Source organism: Entelurus aequoreus, linkage group LG09 (assembly GCF_033978785.1).
Source record: "Entelurus aequoreus isolate RoL-2023_Sb linkage group LG09, RoL_Eaeq_v1.1, whole genome shotgun sequence".
NCBI classification, from domain to species: Eukaryota; Metazoa; Chordata; class Actinopteri; order Syngnathiformes; family Syngnathidae; genus Entelurus; species Entelurus aequoreus.
Genome location: NC_084739.1, coordinates 6,616,109 through 6,637,975, shown reverse-complemented (window position 1 = coordinate 6,637,975; position 21,867 = coordinate 6,616,109). Strand labels below are relative to the sequence as shown.

At 37.1% G+C, this 21,867-nt stretch overlaps 1 protein-coding gene across 1 annotated transcript in view; it reads right to left on the bottom strand.

Annotated features, from left to right (window-relative positions):
* Nucleotides 1–11,558: 11,558 nt before the first annotated feature.
* The window catches only part of LOC133657833 (calcium-activated potassium channel subunit alpha-1a-like), a 217,402-nt gene continuing 207,093 nt past the window's right edge, over nucleotides 11,559–21,867 (bottom strand). Inside the window, exon 18 of the mRNA XM_062059616.1 lies at nucleotides 11,559–12,174. Within this exon, the coding sequence (XP_061915600.1) occupies nucleotides 12,023–12,174 (152 nt within the window). The 3' untranslated portion in view covers nucleotides 11,559–12,022. The remainder of the gene's footprint in view (nucleotides 12,175–21,867) is intronic.

The following is a 21,867-nucleotide window of genomic DNA, read 5'->3' as shown; positions in this document are numbered from 1 at the left end:
GAACTCTTTTACAAATCTTTTTTTGAACTCTTTTACAAACATGTTCTTTGAACTGTTTCACAACCTCTTCTGTGAACTGTTTACTACCCCGTCCCTTTGGAAGCGGCTGTTGACATTGTTGGAAGCAGATCAGAATCATATCCATATTTAAGTGTTACTTCTTTCTAAACTCCTATAGTCATATAAAGAATAGCTAGTATTCTTCCTTCTTTTGAGTCTCACGGTAAGGTGTCGGCCTTCTAGATTGGAATGTGTCAGAGTAGAGATAACTCGGAGTAGTCTAAACAAAGGGAGTGGGGGCGGGGGACAGAGGGAAGATCACGGGACTTCCGGGGGTTTGAGGGGAGACCGAGCTAGACCGATCTGGACCGGGCTGGGGAACGCTGGTGTGCTGAATTGGTCTCAGTTTGTCCTCTAAGCTTGGAGAATAAACCACAAAATACCAACTGCTGCCTGTTGATTGAATATAAACATCAGCTTATTGCCATAAAAATAATCTGGGAGAGACTAGCAATTTGAATTCCCCATTGGAGGAATGCTGGTCGACGCAACAACATGTGGTCAGAGAAAGTCCAAATAAAGGAGGAGGCGTACAATCTTTCGCCAGAGCGTGCTGAGACACTGTTCAAGGGTACAGTGTCCGGGCGTCTCTCCTCAAATTGAGCCAAACGTAATTATGTCTCTGTTTGATTCTTTGCTTCTTGTCCTGTTTAATAGATGTCATCAGTGTTAGAACCTGACAACACAATTTCCACATTCCCCCATTCACACACTTATGGTGGGAGCTGCCATGTAAGGCCCTAACCCCGACCCATCAGGAGCAAGGGTGAAGTGTCTTGCTCAAGGACACAACGGACGAGACTAGGTTGGTAGAAGCTTGGGGATTGAACCAGGAACCCTCTCCCAACTGCGCCACACTGTCCCCACACTTGGCTCTCCAAGTCTTAGAATCCTAATGCTTGAAACTCTCATTCCAAACAGAGGTCCCTAACGTCGACATTGCACAATCCTTCAGACAGAGCTACAAGATAAGTTTGAATCGGTTGTCCAAGCAGGTTTGATCCATCCTTTCATTAGAACCCTGATCCTTTTCTTCAAAGAACAAACGTCATAATCCTTAGAGATGTCCAACCACTCACACGGTATCTTCTACATGAACAATATGGTGTTATTGTTTGAATGATGTTTGGTGGGCCCTAAATTAAAACCCTAACTCCTAGCCCCAAACCCTGACACCGACCCAATCACAACGCTATCCTCAACCCTGACCTGAACCTTAAGCACTGACCCTTCCAGTTCGAGATGTGACCTGGACTGATAAGTCATTGCTTGATCACACACTCTGTGCCTTGGGGAAAACACGTCTGTGAGTGTCAGTGGGAGTCGTCACAACACCTCAGAATTGGTGCCGCGGACGTTTGTAGGATTCCCGGTAGACAAACGAGTCTCTTCGACACAAGCGACACCTTCACCTGTATCAGCCGTCAATAGGTTTTGGTAGACGCTCATTTGAAGAGAGGTGTGATACACGCACAGGGAAGTGAAACGAGTTAACTTTTTAAGGCGGCTTGACTGATCCATGCTCTCCTTCCTTGTAGAAAAACAAGCTGATCGAGATCTGGAATCTAATTAAACATATGTATATATATTAAGTGTATATATATCAATGTGTATATATACACATGTATTTGTATATATATATATATATATATATATATATATATATATATATATATATATATATATATATATATATATATATATATATATATATATATATATATATAGATGTATATATGTATGTGTATAGGTTTAAATACGTGTGTATATAAATATATGTGTATATATATGTGTGTATATTTACATATTTATGTATTTATATATACATTTATATGTATATATATATGTATATGTGTGTACATATACATAGGTATATATGTATTTATATAGAGTATGTATATTTGTATAGGAATATATATACATGTATTCATAAGTATGTTTATGTATATATATATATATATATATATATATATATATATATATATATATATATATATATATATATATATATATATATATATATATATATATATATATATATATATATATGTATGTATATATATATATATATATATGTATATATATATATATATATATATATATATATATATATATGTATATATGTATGTGTATATGTTTAAATACGTGTGTATATAAATATATGTGTATATATATGTGTGTATATTTACATATTTATGTATTTATATATACATTTATATGTATATATATATGTATATGTGTGTACATATACATAGGTATATATGTATTTATATAGAGTATGTATATTTGTATAGGAATATATATACATGTATTCATAAGTATGTTTATGTATATATATATATATATATATATATATATATATATATATATATATATATATATATATATATATATATATATATATACATATATATATATATATGTATATATATATATATATATATATATATATATATATATATATATATATATATATATACATATCTATACATATAATATACATACATAGGTAAATTAGAATAAATGTATGCATATACACACACACACACACACACACACACACACACACACACACACACACACACACACACACACACACGTGTGTATATATATAATTCTATGTATATACATGTATACACACATGTATATGTGTATATATACATATGTAAATTTGTATACATGTATCTATGTATACATACTGTATATGTATATATTATTATATACATATTGGTATATAAGTATACATTAACATGTATCTGTGTTGATATGTATATTTATTGTGTATATGTATGTACATATATGCATGTGTATATATGTATACATCTGTATATTTATATACATACATTTATATTCATATGTATACATATGTATGTATGTATATAAACATATCTATACATATAATACAAATTATATGAAGTAGTATTTAACACACATATAGACAGTTGAACATATATACATGTGTATATATGTATGTATATATATATGTTTATATACACAAGTATATATATACATGTGTGAATATATTTTTGTATATGTATATTTATAAATATGTATGCATATGTATATATATTTATCCATAAATATAAGATGTATTATTTAACACACATATATACACATCCGTGTATATATACATGTGTATATTTACTTTATACATGTGGATATAAATATAGACATATGTATATGTTTATATACACATACTGTAAGTATATGTACATGTGTATGTATATACATTTTTCTATATGTATATTTTAATATATGTATCCATATATATATATATATAATATAATACAATTTATAGATGTATTGAATTACCACACATGTGTATATATGTGTGTGTATGTATATATATATATATATATATATATATATATATATATATTGTTTTTTGTGTGTATACATGTATATACATATGTATATATATGTACATACACATATGTACATGTGTATAAAATGATACATACTTGATAAGTTGTATACTGTACTATATTGTGGTATTAAAAACTTCATTATTTAATTCATGATTAGATCATTGTAACATAGCTCAAATTGGTTATGTTGTGATATAAGGTAATAGAAAAAAATTATAGTGTACTTGAGAAAGATACATACATACTTTTTACACTTATTAATCGTAATAATTAAGTATTAAAAATTTTTATGTTTGATATAATACAAAACGTCCAATATTCCCTTTCAAACATTATAATACATGTACATAATAAATACAATAATATCCCTGTACTATATTATGCTATTAAAATACCGATTTTTTCCAACTATAGTTATATCACTATTTATTAGAAATAATGTGAAACATAAACCTTCTGACAAGCACTCATTTTTTTTTATGTATCATATTAGGAATAAGCTCTCCACCATAATGGTTCATCATCATAATCTCTCCATGACATGTGTAGCTGCCATCAGGGCCGGCCCGTGGCATAGGCCGTATAGGCAAATGCTAAGGGCGCTGTCCATCAGGGGGCGCCACGCCAGTGCCACAAATGTTGGAGAAAAAAAAAAAAAAAGTTGGTACTATTATTTCTAAATACAAAAAATAATCCCACGTTAATTAAAATGCAAAGTAAAGCCTATTTAATAGAAATATTATTTGTTACAACATTACACCCCCCCCCCCATACCCCCCGCACGGTGCGCCCCCTCCCTTCCCGTATCATGACTCTTACCACATCAAAAAATCAACACAAGATGTCAAAACGGCCAAAACTGTCAGGTGCCCAGGGAAGACAAAAGAGAAAAGAAGAGGAGGAGAAACGAGAAAAAGACAGAGGTAGCAGGTAGGTAATGTTAGCCTACATGAAATTATTTGTCTGTTACAGAATGTGATAGTAACCTGGCTTTTTAGCATTAAGCTAATGTTACATGATTCGGCAATTGCTAATCAATAAGTAGCTAGTTCTGTTTTAACGTCGGGTTAATATTGTGGAGGGGGCTAAATTGTTATGGAAAATAATAATGTAACGTTAGGTAATTACAGTACTCCCACCTTACATTCCTCAGGGACATTAGTATTAGATCTTTTAAGCAGGTGTTTTTTGTTTACATTGTTATTGCCTTCTGGTTAGCTAATGTTTGCCCTGCAGGTAATAGTCACTTTTCCACCCCTTTATATATTAGGTATAGTTGTAAGCCTAGTTGTTAAAGTGCACATCATTAATGTTAATTAAGCAATATCACATGAGAGGGAATGCTGTTTTTTTAATTTGAGCACTGCTGTGATTCGGTTGAAGATAATCATAACATTCTCATAATAAGTTAATTTGCTTTCTTTTCTTCACTGCCGATGTGGGGGGGGCGCCACCTAAAATCTTGCCTAGGGTGCCAGATTGGTTAGGGCCAGGCCTGGCTGCCATAAAAAAAACAACAAACAAATAAAAGACACGCGTGGACATTTTTCTGGTTTAGAACACAAATACATCCATTTTTTTTAATTTGAGAAAAATACAAAAAGAAACCATGTACAATTTATGTACAGACATTTTGTACAAGACAGTAATATTTTATCAGCAGATTATATTTTGACAGAGTCAGGTAGGTCAACTCAGCACCATCAAAATAAAATAACCCATCGTATGTCGTCTATAGAACACGTCCAAAAAGAAACAAAAAAACTAAGCGACTGCTATGTCAAACTCCTGATTTGCTGCGGGTGATCGTGTGACGCCTGAAAACGCTCCTTAAAATTAATGATTATTATTATTAAGACTCCAGTCTCCGCTTGTGTTGTATAATTCTACGATATATTTATCACGTAAATGATGAAGTGCGGTTGTGTTTGCATCCTTCAGTCATCCTAATTGAAAGAGAAAGGCCACTTGTCGCGATAGTGGGACTCGGTGCGGGTCCTCCTTAGTGGAGCCTGCCTGGCACCGCGCTGGCATGGAGGCGTTGGACAGTGGATGTTCTCCATGCCAGTGCAAGACTGTCACGTGGGATATACTGTACTTATTCCGGGCTGGAATGAGAATAAAGCGAGTTGGAACGACTGAAGGATGCTCCGCCACAACTCTTCATGGCACTTCAAAAAACAAACAAAAGACATAAAAAAAAACATGACAACAAATCCCAATATTGCATTCATTTGTGTTGTGTTATTTTGCAGACTCTGTATTATTTTCTTTCCACCTTTAAGGACCTCGAATGAAATATAGGGTCTGTAAACGGGAAAAAAAAAAAAAAAAGACGCGGTTTGTGACGAAGCTCACAAAATGGAATGTTGTCAGCTCGGGATGCACATTAGGAGACAAAAAAATAAAAAATAATTAAAAAAATAAAAGATGTCCTCTCCGGTCGTTAACTGAAGTGGTGCTGCTACCTTTTTCCGATCAAATTCACACTGACGTTCCAATTTGCGGGATACGGCGGAGCCCCCGAAAAAGTCAAATACCCATCCTTCGAAAATGTGTGACAACCACGGAACAGGAAATAGAACTCTCATAACAATCATATTTTTATGGTTAATTTACTCTAAATTTCTACTGTAATTTTTCTTTTTTTTAAAAAATAGTTTATAAAACCGTAGAATTTAAGACATTACCTGTAAATAAACAATCCGCCTGTTATTTTAAGTAATATGCCAGTAATGACAAACTATGTATATTTCTATTTTTTTTTACAGAAAAATACCAAAATAATTATACATAGCATTTTCTGTTTTCTTAAATTACTTTCAAATTCATGTAAAATTACAGTAATTATTTTTCAATAATATGTAGCTGGTTAAATGTAAAAAAAATAAATAAAAAAAAATAAAAAAAATGTGTAGCTTGTAAAGTCTATGTCTATACTAACAATCTAATAAAGGTATTTTTCTGCAGAACTGTTTGCATCGTCACTTTATTAAAGGTGGTTGATCTTAAGAATTCGGAAAAAATGTGTCAAATAATGGTATTTTTCTGCGGAACTGCCAGCATTCTCACTTCATTAAAGGTGTTTGATCGTAATCATTTGGAAAAACTCTGTAGAATAAAGGTATTTTTCTGCAGAACTGTTTGCGTCGTCACTTTATTAAAGGTGGTTGATCTTAATAATTTAGTAAAAATCTGTAAAATTAGGTTATTTTTCCGCAAAACGTTCCATGAAAATGTCTGTAAATATAATGTTTTTGATCATTATTTGGTTTACAATGTTTTACTTTAATTTTATGGCAGCCGTAGCTGCCAGTACATTTTTTTTTTACAGTGCAGTACAATACAAACAATACAGTTCATTGATGAGCAGTACCTATAAAACACCACTAGAGGGCAGTATAGCTCCCGTGCTCCATAATGTAATCTCCAAAGGGCGATTACTTAAATTCAATTATAATGCACAGAGCTTAACTTCCTATAAGACAGTAAGATAACGTAAAGAAAGCGACCTAAAACATTTTTTAAAGGTTTGTTGGGATATAATTAAGATAATGAAGGATGAAGGGGTTTAAGAAATGTTGAGTATAGCTATGCTTAGAATAGGCCGTGCAACTAATCATATGTTGATTGATTGATTGATTGATTGAAACTTGTATTAGTAGATTGCACAGTACTGTACATATTCCGTACAATTGACCACTAAATGGTAACACCCGAATACGTTTTTCAACTTGTTTAAGTCGGGGTCCACGTTAATCAATTCATGGTAATGAATGTTCTGAGTTTCAGTTGAAACCGGGTCCAAGTTCATGCCGACGCACATTCACTCTTATCGTATAGATCGCGAGGGGAAGGGTGCATATTAGAATTGTATTACAATTGTATCCAATAGGGAATAAATACTTCTGATTTTAAGTTTATACATTGTGTCTTCTTTAACCTCTTAAGGCCCAAGCTGTTTGTTTACATGCTTTTTTTAAATTTATTTTTGCTATTTGGGCTCATTGGACCCTAATTAGAATAAAAACTAAAAACCATCTTTTGATATGATGTACTTAGTCCATAAGTACACAAGCGTGTACTTCATGTTTAGTGACATGCTAATTTTTATTTGTACACTTTTTTTTTTCCAAATTCCATTGTATGTTATACTCTTCTGACACCACCAGATGGCAGTATAAGTGTCCACATAAGTGGCCATAAGACCCCAATTCAGTAGTGTACACAATTCTGGAAATAAGAGTAGGCATGTGGCCACTAAGGCCTTTAGAGGTTAAACATCTTCTGGCTCCAGATTAAACGAATACTTCGACAGGTTCTAAAATAGCTATCAACGTAATTCCGATGTTTTTGTTTTTAATTGGAACTTAGAAGTCACTTGAAAAGTACAACAATAATAATGTACAAACCTTTTAGTTAAGAGCAATAGTTATTGAACTGCCATGAATTGATTAACGATTAAACAAGTTGAAAAACTTATTGGGGTGTTACCATTTACTGGTCAATTGTACGGAATATGTACTGTACTGTGCAATCTACTAATAAAAGTTTCAATCAATCAATCAATGAAAACTACCGTATTTTTCGGACTATAAGTCGCAGTTTTTTTCATAGTTTTGCCGGGGGTGCGACTTATACTCAGGAACGACTTATGTGTGAAATTATGAACACATTAGCGTAAAATATCAAATAATATTATTTAGCTCATTCACGTAAGAGACTAGACGTATAAGATATTATGGGATTTAGCGATTAGGAGTGACAGATTGTTTGGTAAACGTATAGCATGTTCTATATGTTATAGTTATTTGAATGACTCTTACCATAATATGTTACGTTAACATGCCAGGCACGTTCTCAGTTGGTTATTTATGCCTCATATAACGTACACTTATTCAGCCTGTTGTTCACTATTCTTTATTTAATTTAAATTGCCTTTCAAATGTCTATTCTTGGTGTCTTGGTAGAAATTAATTTCCCCCAAAAATGCGACTTATATATGTTTTTTTCCCTTCTTTATTATGCATTTTCGGCCGGTGCGACTGATATTCCGGAGCGACTTATACTCCGAAAAATACGGTAACCCAAGGCAGTACCTATAAACCACCATTAGGTGGCAGTATGCAAACACTACTTTCCTGTTCCTGCTAGTTTTGTTTACTTTTATAACACTTCTAAGACAGTCACCTAAAGTTATTTTTTTATATGGCAACCGACCGTTGTAAAATCCGACCAACTTTGGAGGCTCCGCTGTATGCAATTATTGGATTTTTTTGATCAAGTCGTAAAAAAAAAATTAAAAATCGTTTCATCCGGCTTGCAAAGATCCAATTTTTTTAACATCACAGGTTGTGTTTTTTCGTTTTTTTTCATTTTTCCAACTCTTGGTGAAATCTATTTGAGCTACAAGTGTGACGACGACGTGATCACAGTTCAAAGTTCACTCTGGGGACAAATGTGCATGAGGCTTCAGTATAGAGAGTTGCACCAACACCCGACAGACGCACATTAAAGCTTCCCGTTGTTGTTTGCCCCCACCCCCCCCACCCCCGATTCCAAAGAAAAGCATGGATTCACACAAATACCTAACACCATATCAGGTTCTTTCACCCGTGGTTTGGATATCTTACAGCCTGTAGGAGGCGAGACACGGCGACGTCTTTATATATTAAACAAAAAAACACAAAAAAGACACACTTTGTGTGTTCGTCTTTCTTCCGTCTTGGCGCTATAGGGACCTAATTTAGGTCAAACACACAGTAAGGTCGGAGGAAGCGACTATCTTCTATTGTTACTCCTAGATATAGATTTGATATAAGTATAGAACTCTTTAAGCCATTCTGTCTGTCCGCAGCTAAATAACGTGCTAATAGTCGTAGCTTATTTTATCCTGCTAAGCTTAGCGTTCGCGGAGGCGAGCTGCCGGGCTGAAGATGGCGAGCTAAACTTTATCGATAAAAATAATCTTTTATTACAAAAAAAAAAAAAACTAAAAATCTGCGTTTCCCAAACTCGTCAACTGAAGACGTTGGCATAAAACGGACGTCGACAAACAACAGACATGAACTTATTACGTTTCCATTTCAAGTTTGGGAAAGCCTTGTATGGAGGGAAAGAAAAAATGTTTACCTTTTGACGATGGCGCAGTCTGGTTCTATAAAAATGGATTTCCAAGCTGCGGTGTGAGAACTACTGGTGGGGCGCCGTCTCGTGGTACCCTAACCGTAACCCAGAACCAAATTAATGAGATTACAGGGATTTACGTATCAAAATTAGGGCTGTCAAAAATAACGAGCTAACTCTTGTGATTAATCACAAAAAATATTTTGACTAACCTCGGATGGTTACCTGGTTGTTATACGGCCAGTCGAAAATTAATTTCACTTATGCAGGCGAGTAATATCCATCCATCTAAAACCGCTTATCCGGAATCGGGTCGCGGGGACAACAGCTCCAGCAGAGACCCCCAGACTTCCCTCTCCAGAGCAACATTAGCAACTTCCTCCTGGGGAATCCCGAAGCGTTCCCAGGCCAGAGAGGAGATGTAATCCCCCCATCTGGTCCTTGGCCTGCCGCGAGGTCTCCTCCCAGTGGGACGTGCAACGAGGACCTCCCTAGGGAGACGCCCGTGAGACATCCACACGAGATGCCGGAACCACCTAAGCTGGTTCCTTTCCAAGCAAAGGAGCAGCGGCTCTACTCCGAGTCTCTCTCGGGTGACTGAACTTCTCACCCTATCTCTAAGGGAGATGCCAGACACCTTGCTGAGGAAACTCATTTCGGCCGCCTGTACCCGCGATCTTATTCTTTCCGTCATGACCCACACTTCATGACCATAGGTGAGAGTAGGAATGTAGATAGCTCGGTAGACCGAGAGCTTTGCCTTCTGGCTCAGCTCTCGTTTCGTCACAACAGTGCGGCAGAGAGACTGCAATACTGCCCCAGCTGCTCCGATTCTCCGGCTGATTTCCTTCTCCATCTTTCCCTCACTCGTGAACAAGACCCCGAGATACTTAAACTCCTCCACCTGGGACAGAGTCTCGTTCTCTACCGAGTAATATTCTGTGATTAATCACAATTCTTCCAAATTAAAAATATATAGTTTGACAGCACTAATAATATAAACGTAGAACTCACCTCATACAACACTAGCCGATTACCTCTGAGTACCAGCCACAATTACCATGATGGTGAGTCGCGGTAGTACTTGGTGTGTAAGAAAAAAATATACAAAAAAAATCGTAGTCATGTGCAAAGAGTTTTCGACCAGCGGTTTTCAAAGTGCAACCTGAAAAACATGTCGCTAAGCTAACGTCGGTCATGTTTAAAGGCTAGATTGATTGATTTTCATTTCCTAAACACCATTTTCTCGTAGCACCTCAACTTACGTGGTTATTTGGTTCTGCGACTGAGCTCTTAACTCAGAACTCTTGTATCTCAAATCAACGTTGCGGCTTCTTCTCAGCACTGTCCTTCAGACTCATGTTCTTAGCTCCAGTGTTTGGAACACAAATGTGTTGTTAGCAACACCCGTTGTTCTAGGGTCGCTCTTAGCAAGTTCCCTGTGCCATTCGCTACGTCAACTAACGGCGGGAATGCTGGTATCTCAGATTTTTGCTTGCAACCATAGCAATTAACCGAGAAACACTTAAGTTGAGGTACGGCTCCACTTTGAAAACCACTAGCTCGTGTAGACAAAACTAAAACCCCACAGCTGTCCTTGATTGGCATTGCATCTTCCACCCAACCAGGTTTGAACCGTTCGCAGAGCAGCTTAACTCCTGAGAGTCTTTTTTTTTTAAACATCTGGATTGACAACGGAGAACATCCAAGCCTCCGCGCCAACCCCGTGCCAGGCAGTCCGGTGCGGTCAAAGGAGGACCCGCTTCATGCCCACTTTTACGCGATACGTGGCCTTTCTTTTCATCAACTCTGTGATCTCTGCTGCTGCTCGTTCAAACAAGGTTGGGTTCAGGTACGGATGCAAGGTCTTTCTGAGCTAACTCCAGACAAGCCCGCCCGCCGAATGAAAGCATGTCCATGAAAGATGATAAGAGCTTACTAATAGTTAGGGATCCCGTCTTGTCTCCAATCCGAGACCCACAGTTCCTTGGCGGGGAACTTGGTTTTAGTGCAAATAGAACAGAAGTACACAGGATGGAGAAACGAAATGAGCCCAGCTGCTTGGAAGAGTCCGCTTGGATCTTTGGGTCCTGACGATGCAACCCTCATCCTCTTTAGAGCCTCAGTGGAGTCGGGTCACAAACAAACTATTGCAAAGAGTTACAGGAAGTACTGGCTTTCTTCTCCTTCCTTGGTTGTTCTTTTTCTTCTTTTCATCCTCGTCGCTCTCCAATCCTAAATTAATAATAATTCCAAAAAGTGCTAAGGAGGGGGAGGAGGGTCTGTACAATGCGTGTTTGATTGTCATTATGTACATCTCTATGGATACATCAATAAATAAAACAATGTCCAAAGAGCATGGAAGTAACATTAAAGATATACACATAGGAGGTCCCGACCTGTCAGTTCTTCGATTCCTCAACGCTCCTCCAACGGTGCCCGTGAAAACAAGAGCAGTTCAAAAGGGTTCAGCATTCATCTTCGACTTCTCTGATTGGTGGAATCAGACTACTGGTGGATTTGTATTGGTTGACTTGGTTGACCATGTGAGTGCTCATGGGCTTGATCTGAATGTTCCGTGGGTAGGCGTTGTCCGCTTCATCTGTAAACCATTTCTTTTCTGAAGGGGCGACACACAGGGAAGCAAAGACCACTGTTAGCATCGAAGAAAACAACTTCAGTTTTACTCGTAGGATTATTTTATGCCGCTCAGGTTCACATGCAAACTTCTGTTTTAGTCATCTGTCAATGGATGTTGTCATTCGTCCAGATCATTCTATTCTCAGGGCATTCAATCACAACTGGACTGTTCAGTTTGTCTTAGAAGACCTGTCCATTGGTCACATCTAGCCTGACCAATGCTCATCGACTTAGATCTGACCAATGCGCATATACTTTGATTGATCAAATCAAAGTCGATGATCTGATTTCGTCCGATCTAGTCTGACAAATGCTCATAGACTTGGATCCGACCAATGCGCATAGACTTTGATTGATCAAATCGAAGTCTATGATTTGACTTGGTCCGATCTCGTCTGACCAATGCTCATAGACTTAGATTGGTCAGATCTAGTTTGACCAATGCTCATCGATTTAGACTGGTTAGATCTAGTTTGACCAATGCTCATAGACTTACATTGGTCGGGATCTAGTCGAACCAAGTCATAGACTTAGATTGGTCGGGATCTAGTCCAAACAACGCTCGTAGACTTAGATTGATCAGATCTGGTCTAAACAATGCTCATAGACTTAGATTGGTCAGATTTAGTCTAACCATTGCTCATAGACTCAGTCTGACCAATGCTATCAGTCTACAAGCATGAACAGATGAGAGACGAAGTGTTTTCGAAGACAAACTGAACAGTCCAGTTGCAATCTATTAGATTCCCCAAGAGTTGTTGTTTGTTCTTAAAAACTGAGCTTTTCGAAAACTGCAACTACAAGAAAGACAAAGTTTGTGTGTAAATGAGGACATTTTTTGGGCGAAACTATCTGATGTATTTAACCTGAATTTATTAGGAATAATTCATCTACTGTAGTTATTGAGACAGTAAGTTATTCCTTGTCTCTGTCGCCAAAGTGCTTCAGTTGGTTTCTTTACTGTATGTAATGAGGACCTGCTCTATTGGTGAAGTGTCTACAAATAAATTTTGTGAATTAGGGTCAAAGAAATTTTTTTTATATTTAATTTCAAAAATGCGCTTTACGAAAAAGTCAGCTGATTAGTCTTCTGATCAGCGAAATAGCTTTTGATAGCCAACAAATGTTCAGTTCACACCGAAATCTTGAAAAGGTAGACATGTTTTAATCGTGACTAAGATTTTCTTACCAGGCACTTTTTACGACTTTTTAACATAAAGTAATAATTAGATCGGATTTCCGACATATCCTGTTAAAAAGCATGTTGCTGAACAACCAATTAAAAACAAGTTTTATTGTATTATTTAGTCATATTTTAGCAAGCATTCATGGTCTCTTCCAGGTTTGTGATGGTCAAACGATAAATGTGGTTTCATGTAGTTTGACTTAACTGTTGTATAATTCTAAATCTGAAATCTTAAACAAGATTAAAAATTGTTTAAATCAAAGTAGATTTTTTTTTTTTACAGACAAGATTGTTTTCTTACAGGTACTTTCTATCTTAGACCATGTAATCATTTGGTAGTAAATCATTCTTACCAGTTTGGACAGGTCAGCTTTTCCTGTTCTTATTTTGCCTTTTTAACGTGATTTTTCCACATTTTACTTAAGGTAAACAAACTGGTCTAACATAGTAAGAAAAATATATCTTGTTCGTCAAAAAAATTGTATGGATGGACTTTGATTTTAGGTATTTAATCTTGCTTAGGTTTCAGTTTTTGCTGTTGATCGTGATGTTCTCGCTCCCTGATGAAAACTAAATTTCGAGTGCAGGATTCACGATACAGCTTTTTAAAATTTCTAAAACTACGAAACAAATATTGCGTATTGTCCGATACCAATATTGATCCAATACGATACCCAGAGAAAAATGGTAGTATTTGTTAAAAACCGTCAGGAATGGACTTATGCTGTCTTTAAGTTAGAAGTGGAGTGGTAAATGTTTTGTTCTACCTTACAGACTTTGTATTTGTTATATACAACTATAATCATTTGATACTTGTTTATATTGACTAATGTTATGTTTCAGACGGCAATTTTGTTCACTGAAGGATTACTTGGTATGTATGTCTAGCTTGTGTGCTATTGTGTGCTTAGCTGTTGTGTAGCTGCTAGCCCCTAGTAGCCTATAGCCTACCATGTTTACATAAAATACAAGCAAAGACCTTGTGATCGTATTGGAGGACAATTAGATTATCTTTGCACAAGTAAACAGGCTGCGGGACTGCTTGTATCGGAGATTTTAGATGCAAGCGGATACAATCGTCTTTTTGCCGATGGACCGATATCAATATCGGATCGTGACAACCTGAAAAAAAACGTTGATTTTAGGTACTTAATCTTGTTTAGAGTTCAGTTTTTGTATTGCATCCATGTTTAAAACTCGGCATACAAGTGTGGAACTAGCCTAAGTGGCGAAAACCCTGTATCTTCACTTTCGGATCATTTAGACTTTTGAACAGAGAGTAATCTGATTGTTTGGGTTTCCCCTGTCTGTCCTTCAAAATAAAAACAATGGAAACATGTTTTATTATGAAGCTATGTTCGGCCAAAAAACATGCACATCCCATCCTTAAATTATAGCAACAATTAAGCAAAGGTTTGATTCCTAGTAAAAAATCTGAGAACTTCTGTGGTATTCACAGTGGGAAGGGGATTCATATAGTCACATTTGTCGCGGTTTAACTGACACATGAAACGTAACAATTTTTTTCTTGTTCAAAAACAAGAAAAAAAATACAAAAATTTGGGGTATTTTACTTGAACCAAGCAAAATTATCTGCCAATAGAACAAAAAAATTTGGCTTGTCAAGACTTTCCAAAACGAGTAAAATTAGCTAACCTCAATGTGTCGTGTCTGTTGATCATGTTTTTGTTTTAGTCATGTTCGGTTTTGTTTTTGGACTCTTTGTGCACTCTTGTTTGTTTTGTCACCATAGCAACCCATTCGTTTTTCACCTGTCATGTCACGCACCTGTCTCACGCTTTGCACTCGCACACCTGTCACTAATCATGTCACTGCTATTTAACACTGTCTGTTTCTGCTGATCGGCCTGGTGACATTATCTATCCTATCCACCCATACTACCTCTGCTACCCATGAGATTCCTGTTTAGTATAGTTCATGCTTCATGCCATGCCACAGTAAGTGCTTTTGTTTCATGTTCATAGTTAATCGCCTTCGTGCTAGTCTTTTGTTTTCATTAGTCAAGTTTGTTCTCCGCCATTGTGTGCGCCTTTTGTGTAGTTTGTTAGTATTTTAATAAATATGTACTCACATTCACGCCTTGCCCGCGCCAACTTTCCTTTGCATTCCGGGAAAACACAACACCCCAAGGACCACGTATTGACACAACGAACCCAAAAATAGCTTAAAATAAGTATATTCTCATTAATAACAAGTGCACTTTTCTTGATAGAAAAAAAAAACAGTCCTTTTTTCTCAATATGTTGAAAAATATTCTTAAATTAAGTAAATGCAAGTGCCATTATCTTGACATAATGATATGCAGTAGGCATTACATTTCTTGAAACCAGCCAACTTATACTAAAAACTGGCTTATTTTTTCTCAACATATTGAGAATATTTTTTCAATATGTTGAGAAATATTCTTAAATTAAGTGAATGCAAGTGCCATCATCTTGACATCATATGCGCTCGGCATTACATTTTTTGAAATCAGCAAACTTATACTAAAAACTAGTTTATTTTTCTTAATGGAAAGGAAGCAGTTAAGAATATATTTCTTACCTGCGAGAGATAATTTAGGGCCAAAACACTTAAAACAAGTAAAACACTCTAACATAAAATCTGCTTAGTGAGAATAATTATTAGGGATGTCCGATAATATCGGCCTGCCGATATTATCGGCCGATATATGCGTTAAAATGTAATATCGGAAATTATCGGTATCGTTTTTTTATTATCGGTATCGTTATTTTATTTTATTTTTTTATTAAATCAACATAAAAAACACAAGATACACTTAAAATTAGTGCACCAACCCAAAAAACCTCCCTCCCCCCATTTCTTTCTGTTATTAATATTCTGGTTCCTACATTATATATCAATATATATCAATACAGTCTGCAAGGGATACAGTCCGTAAGCACACATGATTGTGCGTGCTGCTGGTCCACTAATAGTGCAAACCTTTAACAGTTAATTTGACTAATTTTCATTCATTACTAGTTTCTATGTAACTGTTTTTATATTGTTGTACTTTCTTTTTTATTCAAGAAAATGTTTTCAATTTATTTATCTTATTTTACTAATTTTTTTTAAAAAGTACCTTATCTTCACCATACCTGGTTGTCCAAGTTAGGCATAATAATGTGTTAATTCCACGACTGCATATATCGGTTGATATCGGTATCGGTAATTAAAGAGTTGGACAATATCGGAATATCGGATATCGGCAAAAAGCCATTATCGGACATCCCTAATAATTATCTTATCAGACAGAAAATAAGCAAATATCACCCTTATTTGAGATATTTCATCTTACTTAGATTTCAGTTTTTGCAGTGGTGGCGCTTTCCATCATTTTCAGCAGACTGCATTGCAAAAACGATTAACCTTCCCCAGAAATGGGGCCGTTTGAATAATTTCCCCGCTGTCATTTACCTCTGGGTGTCCCTTCCTTTCGGCAAAAGTTGGACAAACTCGAATTTCAACTTGGCTATGTGGAGCACGACGTGCGTAAGTGTGAAGTGTGCGGCGTTAGCACGAAAGTCGTGTCACGCCCCCGGGGGTTGAGCGAGATGTCTGCCATCTCTCCAGCCGATACGGTCATTTTTTTTGTGGCCCTGGAAGCAGCACATCAGGTGCCCAGGTTTAGGAGGGAGGGATCATACCCTGTCCAATTTAATGCTTAAAATGGGTCAGTCTTAGTGTGACCGGCGGCGACGGGATGAGGTCGCACTTTGGCTGCGTCGGGAGGATATAAATCAATCTGACCTACGGTCGTGGTCAAAAGTTGACATGCACTTGTAAAGAACATAATGTCATGGCTGTCTTGAGTTTCCAATTATTTCTACAACTCTTGTTTTTTTGTGATAGAGTGATTGGAGCACATACTTGTTGGTCACAAAAAACATTCATGAAGTTTGGTTCTTTTTAGGGTCCGCCTGTACCCTGTATAAAGGAACCTATTGAATTTGTAATGTTTATTATTATTATTCCGCCGCCACAGAAAACGCTAATTTGACCCACTTAACATGCTTCAAAACTCACCAAATTTGACACACACATCAGGACCTGCGAAAAATTCCATAAAATAAAAAATAAAAAAACCCAAAAATCAAAATTGCGCTCTACCACCTGATGAAAACTGCGCTAGCATTAGCATCCTTGGCTATGCTAACAGACACTTGTCTCACTAAATCAGTTTTATTCAGAGTAACGTCAGATTTTGGTCAGAAATCGGCTCGATTAACCAGCTAGCTCGGTTAGCATCTTGTCGGGTCTCTAAAAAATGAAGTAATTGGGTCAATGTTGGACCTTTTATTGTGAAAGAGTCGGCGCAGACTCGACGTCTCTCGTAGTGAGCAGACGTCACACCTTCAGCCACACCGATATCACGCTAGTCGTTTTGAATATTTCGCGAAACAAACGACAATTAAAGCTGCAAGCAGCGTTGGTCGGGTCCCCCTTTTGGCAGGTGCTAGTCCTAGGTGTCCCAATACTTTTGTCCAGTGGTAGTCCTGAGTGAGACCTACATAGAGGTTTTTGTTTCGTGTCTCTACGATATTCGTGCTGGGAGTTGTTTCATGTCTCTAAGACGTTCCTACTGGAAGTTATAAGCAGTTTTGTCTGAGTTTTCCTCTAAAAAGCAGTTTTTTCTCTGTTTTATTTAAAAATTGCTCTAGAGCACAATTTTGAGTTTTGGGGTTTGGTTATTTTTTGAGATCGCAATTTCTACCAGTCCCGATGTGTGTGAGAAGTTTGGTGAGTTTTGAAGTATTTTAAGGGGGTCAAATTACAGCTCAAAGAGGCAAAAACGAGTTTTTTTAGTACAATTTTGTCTTGAAGGGGAAATTGCCAACTTCCTGTTGGTTTTTGCCCGAGGATGTAAAATTATGAAATGTAGGTCTAAGTCTGACCTACATAGAGGTTTTTGTTTCATGTCTCTACGACCTTCCTAGTGGGAGTTACAGGCAGTTTGTTTTTATTTTTTCCTAGGGGGCGCTAGAGCGCAATTTTTATTTTTGGGGTTTGGTTTTGTTATTTTGTTGAAATTTTCGCAGGTTCTGACTTGTGTGTCAAATTTGGTGAGTTTTGGAGCATGTTAAGTGGCTCAAATTAGCGTTCTTTGTGGGGTCGGTAAAATAATAATAATAAAAAAATAATAATAAAACCTTACAATAACAATAGGTTCCTTTGTAACCAGTACAAAGGACTCCCTGAGGGAGTCCTTTGTACAGGGTACAGGGCGGACCCTAAAAAGTCCCGACAAAAAGGGGTTCAATGGAATAAACCGTACGAGAGGCAGAACTTGCTAGCGCCGCGACATGCTAACCAAGCTAAGTTGCTATCTCCAAACGTCGAAGGATGTTGGGAGGCAACTTTTAGTTTGTTTACCGCACTAAAAGTGAATTTAAACATATCAAATTTAAACAATCTCAGCTTATAAAAGTGACAAAGCAGAAAATTGTTCTGATTCGGACTTTTAAACGCTCCTAAAAGATGCCGTGATTTAGATACATGCCATACCTTTCAACCACCACACCTATTATGGATCTCCGTGATGAAAACTCTACTAGCATTAGCATCCTTGGCTATAATAACAGACACGTTTTCAATGTTAGCATCAGATTTTGCTCCGAAATCGGGTCAGTTAGCCAGCCAGCTAGCTAGGTTAGCTAGGCGCCCCCTAGGAAAAAACAAAAACAAACTGCCTGTAACTCCCACTAGGAAGGTTGTAGAGACATGAAACAAAAAGCTCTATGTAGGTCTGACTTAGACCTACATTTCATAATTTCACATTCTCGGGCAAAAACCAACAGGAAGTTGGCAATTTCCCATTTAAGACAAAAATGTACTAAAAAAAAACTCATTTTTGCGTCTTTGAGCTGTAATTTGACCCCCTTAGAATACTTCAAAACTCACCAAACTTCTCACACACATCGGGACTGGTGGAAATTGCGATCTAAAAAAAAAAAAACCGAACCCCAAAACTCAAAATTGTGCTCTAGCACAATTTTTGAATAAAACAGAGAAAAAACTGCTCCTCGGAGGAAAGCACAGACAAAATGGCTTGTAACTTCCGGTAGGAACGTCTTAGAGACATGAAACAAATACCTCTATGTAGGTCTCACCTAGACCTACATTTCTTAGATCGACATCCTTCAGCAAAAATCAACAGGAAGTTTGCTATCTCTCCTTCAAAACAACATTTTTGTTAAAACCGGTCACCAAACATCAAACATTATCTCCTCCGAGCGCGTTTGTCGTTTCGGCTTCAAACTGCTACAGGAGAGAGATTGAACCCTTTTGATTAAAAGTTGAAGACGGCGTTGTGATTCGTGCTACCGTTTGGATTTGGAGGAGGAATCCCAGGAACACCATGCCTACCGTCAAGCATGGTGGTGGTAGTATTATGCTCCGGGCCTGTTTTGCTGCCAATGGAACTGATTTTTGGCAGCCATCCATAAGCTTCTGGTTGAATTTGTGACCACTCCTCTTGACAAAATTGGTGCAGTTCAACTACATTTGTTGGTTTTCTGAGATGGACTTGTTTCTTCAGCATTGTCCACACGTTTAAGTCAGGCCATTCTAAAACCTTCATTCTAGCCTGATTTAGCTATTCCTTTACCACTTTTGACGTGTGTTTGGGGTCGTTGTCCTGTTGGAACACCCAACTGCGCCCAAGACCCAACCTCCGGGCTGATGATTTTAGGTTGTCCTGAAGAATTTGGAGGTAATCCTCCTTTTTCATTGTCCCATTTACTCTCTGTAAAGCACCAGTTCCATTGGCAGCAAAACAGGCCCCAGAGCATAATACTACCACCACCATGCTTGACGGTAGGTGTGGTGTTCCTGGGATTAAAGGCCTCACCTTTTCTCCTCCGAACATATTGCTGGGTATTGTGGCCAAACAGCTCCATTTTTGTTCCATCTGACCACAGACATTTTCCTCCAGAAATCTACTGATTTTGTTAGTTTTTTTACAGTTCTATAGATGAAAAAATGATACAACTGTTATTTTTACATAAAATCAAGAGTCATTGTTTTTACAGTCCCTTACAGTTAATGAAAAAATGGTGCTTTTTAATTTTCACTATAAAATTCTAGGCACCCAGCTGCCAGTTTTTTTAATTGACGTAAAATCATCGGTTTTTGCAGTGCATTTTTGTCAAAATATATAAAAAAACGGTAGTATTTTTATTTTTACAGTAAAATTCTGACAGTTGAGCTACCAGTTTTTTTTTATTGATGTAAAATCTACATTTTGTGTATTTTTTAATGTAATTAGTTACCGTAGATTGTAAAAAACTGTTATTTTTACTGTTATTTAAATGACTGTAGATTTTATGGTAAACTGGCAGCTCCGTCGCCAGAATTTTAGCGTGAAAAATAACAGCGGTACCGTTTTTTTCCCGTTTACTGTAATGCACTGTAAAAAATAACTGTAGATTTGATGGTATCTTTGTCCATGTGATGTCGGATGGAACACAAATTGAGCTGTTTGGAAACCAACACATTAAGCTGAACTGTACCAATTTTGTCAAGAGGAGTGGTAGCCAGAAGCTGACTTAAACGTGTGGACAATGCTGAAGAAACAAGTCCATGTCAGAAAACCAACAAATGTAGTTGAACTGCACCAATTTTGTCAAGAGGAGTGGTCAAAATTTCAAGCAGAAGCTTGTGAATGGCTACCAAAAATCAGTTCCATTAGCAGCCAAACATGCCGAGAGCATAATACTACCACCACCATGCTTGACGGTGGTAATGGTGTTCCTGGGATTAAAGGCCTCACCTTTTCTCCTCCAAACATATTGCTGGGTATTGTGGCCAAATAGCTCAATTTTTGTTTTATCTGACCACAGAACCTAACATCATCAACCCGGAGGTTGGGTCCTTGTGATGTCAGCTGAAACAAAAATCGAGTTGTTTGGCCACAATACCCAGCAATATGTTTGGAGGTGAAAAGGTGAGGCCTTTAATCCCAGAAACAGCATGCCTACCGTCAAGCATGGTGGTGGTAGTATTATGCTCTGGGCCTGTTTTGCTGCCAATGGAACTGGTGCTTTACAGAGAGTAAATGGGACAATGAAAAAGGATGATTACCTCCAAATTCTTCAGGAAAACCTAACATCATCAGCCCGGAGGTTGGGTCTTGGGCGGGGTGTTCCAACAAGACACTGACCCCCAAACACATGTCAAAAGTGGTAAAGGAATGGCTAAATCAGGCTAGAATTAAGGTTTTAGAATGGCCTTCCCAAAGTCCTGACTTAAATGTGTGGACAATGCTGAAGAAACAAGTCCATGTCAGAAAACCAACAAATTTAGCCGAACTGCACCAATTTTGTCAAGAGGAGTGGTCACAGATTCAAGCAGAAGCTTGTGGATGGCTACCAAAAGTGCCTTATTGCAGTGAAACTTGCCAAGGGACATGTAAGCAAATATTAACATTGCTGTATGTATACTTTTGACCCAGCACATTTGCTC